Below are 5,922 nucleotides of genomic sequence, written 5' to 3' on the forward strand. Positions count from 1 at the left end.
TGGCAGCATGAGGGCGTGCAGGAGCTGGTGCAGCCTGACTGGCAGCATGGGGTGCAGATGAGGCTCAGGCAGGGAGCCGGGGCACAGCAGCTGGGCTGGCAGCAGCTGGGGGCACAGCAGGAGGGCTCGCAACAGCTCTCTGGGCAGTCATCCACCTGCCAGGGCTCGGTGTAAGTGCTGGAGCAGACGGACATGGTGGAGGCGGCCATGGCAGGTTGGGTGGGAGAAAGGGTGAGTGTGCGAGTGTGTGGATGAGTATGTGAGTGTAAGTGCTGTGTGAGGTGCTGGGCTCTGGCCTTTTATCCTCATCCCTGAGGATGTCCCCAGATTGTCCTTCCTTGTTGATGATCCCAACTCTGTTGTCATCAGGGATGTTTATTTTCAGTGTGTCCGGTTTGTTGATCTTCGGCCGTATCCATCTAGGATCAACAGTGAGTGACCTGGGCCCATTCTAGTTCAGAAGTGCTGAGGACTGGGGTGTCAGTGGTCCTGCATGATGGCCAGGGTCCCGGGTCTGACCACAAGAAGCATGGTGTGGGCTGGAAACACACAGCAGCCTCGCCCACCCAAGCCACCTCCTGTTCACTGTGCCCTCTTCTCCTGAGCACAGTTTTGTCATGAGCGCCTCTCACTGTCTCTCTGTTAAATTTTTCCCACTGTGTAGCACAGAAATCCACAGGTTCCCACCTCATGGATTGACTTTACAATATCTCCCAAACCATGAACACTTACTCCACAATGTCGTGTTGGTCATGGTTTCACATTTTATGCACCAAACACACATGTACCTCTGTCATTACAGAATGAGATGTGTCTTGTGTGCTGTGAGGGGGGACTTCCTCTGTCACCCTGAACCTGGCAGAGCTGAAAGCCATACCTTCTCCTAAAATGATGCTAATACTCGGGCCAGCCCTCACATCATGGGGCTGTCTCAGTGGGATACAAGAAGATACCTGCCACATCCTACCCCAAACTGCCTAGGTGGTCAGAGCTGGGAGTGGGGCCCCACAGTCTTCTGAAAGTGCAGTAACTGCAGGAGCGAACACTCTACTGTGCCATGGCATCAGCCCCTGAAGCAGGTCCTTACTGACAGGGCAGGAGCAGAAGCCCACTACAGAGACATCAGGCTTAGATGTGGCGAGTCCCAGCTCTGCTGCCCCTGCCTTCCATGCCTGCCCCCAGTGCTTCAGAGGACACAAGAAAAAGGAGATGTGCAGGACAAGGAGGCTTCCCACACTGTCCCTGGGGCCCACACAGGTTTTCTCAGATGAGGTGAGACCTACGGGTTCCAGTTTGAGCGGGAGTTCAGGGCTGCCTGGTTTGGGTATGTATTTGTCTCACTTGGTACCAGGAAGCACGCTGCCTATCACCGGCCTTCTAAGTTTCTCTGAGCTCTTCTGACTGAGGGTCTCTGCTGGTCCCTGCTTTCCCCCTCCTTCCCTTGCCCCTTTGCAAGGGGACATCTGTGAACCATATGCTTGTTCTTCCTGCTCACCATACCATCTCTAGGGACCAAAAATGGTGCCTGATGCACAGTAGATCCTGACAAAACTAGTTGGAGAAGAATGGGCTTTATGTGTAAAGAAATTATTAAGGAGCAAGTTTGCATTCTGAAATGATTATTTGGGGCCAACTTTTCCTGAGAGGTATGAAGTGCTCTGCCAAGTTGAGCAGTTGGCCCCAGGGAGACCAAGGCACCATGGGATAGGGTGGGGAGTGAGACAGAGCCTGGGGCCACCTGAGGACTTCCCTCTGGAGCCAGATCACAGCCCAGAAGCTCAGGGGCTGAGCAGAGCTTTCCCTCTCCTCAGAATGGAAGAGAAGTCAGAGCTTGGGACCTGAGAAGAGGGGAGACTTGGGTAAAGCACCCAGGCTTTCAGTTGCAAACTCTGAACATAAGCGGAGGGCTGCTTCTGGGAGGAAGCGAGGCAGAACCTGAATGAGCTCAAGCTGGACTCAGGTGCCTCTCCGGAGCACAGCTCTTTGCCAGAAACAGCACTTCATTCTCCCTGGCCCAGGCAACATCAAAAAAGGCTCTAATGACCTTCACATATTTTCATCCCCGGTGTCTCCCTTCAGTCAAATGTTCCCACGCAAGCTAGAAGGTAGGAGCAACAGGCACAGGACCAGGAAATAAAGCAAGCAACAGAACCAGGTACAGAAGGCCCATCCAGATGTCTGAATATTCAAATATCTGCTTAGCTAACTGTAAGCTGTTTTTTTCTCAAGAAAATTTGGAGCCACGATAGAGAATTTCAGTGGCCACTTCAACTGTATAAAAAAAAAAAAAAACAAATATACCTTTTAGAAATGAAGAACACAGTAAGTGAAGTGAAAGCAGAGCAGACTAGTTTAACGGCATATTAAACAAAACCAGAGAGATTAGTGGAGGGCAGGAGATGAGGAAATCTCAAGTCTAAGCCTGGAGAAGGGAGGGGATACAGTTGAGGAGTGGAGCACTGCATACAAGGCGCATGGAGGGAAAATGGTTTCAATCAAGGAGTACAATGAGCAGAGTGGTAAAGGTTTTTGATGTAAAATAGACAAGGACTTTAAACTGTCAGAGGCCATTAACCCACAAGTGCAAAGACCATTTGAGCAAATCACAGCTAGACACATTTAGGCTGAAATTCAAGGACACAAAAATAGAAGAATAGTGAGAGGGGACAAGAAAACAGCCATAGTGTCTTACTGAAGAGTGGCAGAGGACTTCCTGGTGGAAATGTTGGGGGCCTGAACACCAGAGATTGTATCTTTATCTTCTAAATGAAGGCAAGCACAAAATTGGGTCTGTGCCTGTGAAGCTGTCTTTTGGGAACAGGAGAAAATCTTACTTTATCAGCAAAAGCCATGAGGGGAACAAGTTGGCAACAGGATCTGTCCAAGCAAAGTACCGAAAGGAGTTTAGAGGTAGGAAGAAAATGAAAACAGGTGAAAGGAAGAAAAGCAACAAAGCACTGGGGTTGAACATGAAGGTCACATGTGGCATGTTGCATGAACATGGACTGTACCAGTGTCACTTTGTGAATGTTCAAGAAATAAAACACATGCAATAAGAGGAGGAGGCTCCATGGAGCTGAAGGGGCTGAGGACTGTGGGACATCATGATGATAAGAGTCAATGAGTCAAAATGTTGAGCAGCTCTATGGACGGACACACCTAGCTTCATGCCTTCAGAATATGCCAATCAACAATGACAAGAAATGAAGTAGATCATTTCAGTTCTACAATAACAGCTGAAGACTTTCATAAAAGACCATTGCTAACCTTAGAAAATTATAGAACTAGATCTGAGTTCAGAAGGAAATAGAGGACTTAAAGAACAACACACATGGGACCGGGGAGATGGCTCAGTGGAATGAGTGCTTCCCTGCAAGTGCAAGGGTCTGAGTTCAATTCCCGGTTCCGCAAAAAAAAAAAAAAAAAAAAAAAAAAAAAAAAAGAACAGCACACACTAACCAGGACAACAGACACACATGAAGCACTGTAGGAAACCACAGTAGGATGCAGATTTCTGCCCATTGCATGTGCAAAATTCTCCGAGTGTCAAGCTACAAACTAGGCTCAGCAATTTAAACTCAGCTGAAAGCATACAAATGATCTTCTTGATCATAATGGAAAGAAACTAGAAATTCAAACAGGAAGAACACTGAAATTCACAAATATGGGTGAATTAAACAACACTCAGACAACCACAGACAACCACTGGGTCGAAGAACTCAAATGGATGATGAAAAATGCATTGAAATGAAAGACAAGAAATCACAAAAACTCAGATCTTGTGAGATGCAGTGAAAACTGCACTCAGAAAACTTGACCTGTTTGAACTTTACCTTCTACAAAAAAGATCTCAAGTCAGCAATTTAACTTTCTACATAAGGAAATTACAAAAGGAAAAGCAAACTAAATCTAAAGCCCACAGAAGAAGGAAAATAAGGATTAACATACAGGTAAATAAAACAGAGGATAGAAAAACAATAGAATCAATGATATCAATTTTTGGTTCTTTCAAAAAAAGATAACAGAATTGAAAAAGCTTTTAGCTACACTGATTAAAAATGAAAGACAAACATCAGCACTGACCTTGTATAAACAAAAAGATTGCAAAGAGTAGTGTTAATGGGATAAGCAAGTTGTAGTGAGCAAATCCCTATGAACACCCTGATGTTCCGACTTGACACCTTTACTGTAGCTCTTCCATCCTTTCCATAGCTTCAAGTTACTGTCTAGAGCCAGCTTATTTCCCTCTGGATTAGCATCTCTTGCAAGGCGAATCTCGTAGCAATTCATTTCCCAGCTTGTGTGTATCTGTAAATGTGCTGCATTCATTGTCATGTTGAAGTATAATTTTGGAGGTGTAAACTCTTCTGGTTAGGGGTGGCTCCCCCACACCAGACTTTCAGTGTTCCATTGCATTCTCTCTGACCCCCACCATTTCTGCTGAGAATCAACTGTTACCCTGACTGAGTGCACTCAAGATTTTTTTTTTTTTTTAGAACTGGGGATTGAACTCAGGACCTTGCTCTTGCCAGGGAAGCACTTATTCTACTAAGCCATCTCCCCAGCCCCAAGATTTTGTTTCTAACATACAGTAGTTTGATTATATATGTTTCTATGCAGCTCTCATTGAGCTTATTTTGCATGGGGTATATGAGTTTCTTGAAAGTCTAGATACATGCATTGTGTTAAGACTAGGAAGGTTTTGGCCGTGAATGCTTTAAATTGTTTTATTCTTTCCCACTTCTCTCCTTCAGCAACTCCTGAGAAGTACACATTGGTATGCTGGAGGTTGTCCCATGAGGGTCTTACGATTTGATCACTTTTCTTCCTTTAAATAGTCCATTCCAAATTAGAAGATGCAGATCCAACTACAAAGACATTCAGCCATCTTCTACTTGACAAAGGGGCCAAACATGTTCACTGGAAGAAAGATAGCCTCTTCAACAAATGGTGCTGGAAAAACTGGCTCTCCATATGCTGAAGATTAGAGCTAGATCCGGGTTTATCACCATGCACTAAACTAAAGTCAAAATGGATTAAAGATCTAAACATTAAAACAGAAATAGTAAATCTCCTGGAAGAGAAAGCAGGTGGAAATCTTGAAGACATAGAGGTAGACAGGCAGTTCATGAACAAAAATCAAGCTGCATGGGAAATACTTCAAAGAATCAACAATTGGCACCTCCTCTTATTGAGAAGTTTTGCACTTCAAAGAAAATTACCAATAGAGTGAAAAGACAACCCACAAATATGGAATAAATTTTAATTAATAATCACTCAGACAAAGGTCTTCTATCTAGACTATACAAAGAACTAAAAAAAAGTTAGTGTCCCAAAATTTAAAGACGCAGTTCAAAATGGGCATCTGAGATGAATACATATTTCTCAGAGGAAGAAATAGAAGAGGCAAATAAATAACTGCAAAATATTCCACATCACATTTTATTTTAATGCAAATTAAAACAGTATTGAGATACCATTGAGATACCATCTCACCCCAGAAAGAATGGCTATCATAAAGAAATCAACTAAAAATAAAGGCAGGAGAATCTGCAAGGAAAAAGGAACCCTTCTCCACTGCTGGTGGGAATATAGACAGGTACAACCACTATGGAAATCAGTGTGGAGACTCCTAAAAAAAACTAGCACTGGACATTCCATTTAATCCAGCTTTCTCCTTATGGTTATTTTCCCAAAAGAACTGAAAACATTGTACCATATGATATATGTGCACCCATGTTTATAGCAGCACATTTTGTCATAGCCAAATCTTGGAGGCAACCAAAATGCCCATCACCTGAAGAATGAATGAAAAAGATGTTTTAGTTTTATACAATGGAATATTACTCAGCTATAAAGAAAGACAAACTTGAAGCCCTCATAGGTAAGTGGATGCAACTAGAAGCTGTACTCATAAGTGAA

The 5,922-nt window shown here is 43.9% G+C and overlaps 1 protein-coding gene across 3 annotated transcripts in view; it reads right to left on the reverse strand.

The window, feature by feature from the left end:
• Window positions 1-209, reverse strand: part of LOC105742254 (keratin-associated protein 10-4-like) — an 18,154-nt gene extending 17,945 nt beyond the window's left edge. The window contains exon 1 of one of the 3 annotated variants that reach the window (XM_023716130.1): window positions 80-209. In XM_023716130.1, coding sequence (XP_023571898.1) covers window positions 80-209 — 130 coding nt within the window. The other 2 variants (XM_023716129.1, XM_012514871.2) reach the window with 2 other exon arrangements.
• Window positions 210-5,922: the final 5,713 nt, after the last annotated feature.

Source organism: Octodon degus, unplaced genomic scaffold (assembly GCF_000260255.1).
Source record: "Octodon degus isolate 3935 unplaced genomic scaffold, OctDeg1.0 scaffold00045, whole genome shotgun sequence".
Lineage (NCBI taxonomy): Eukaryota > Metazoa > Chordata > Mammalia > Rodentia > Octodontidae > Octodon > Octodon degus.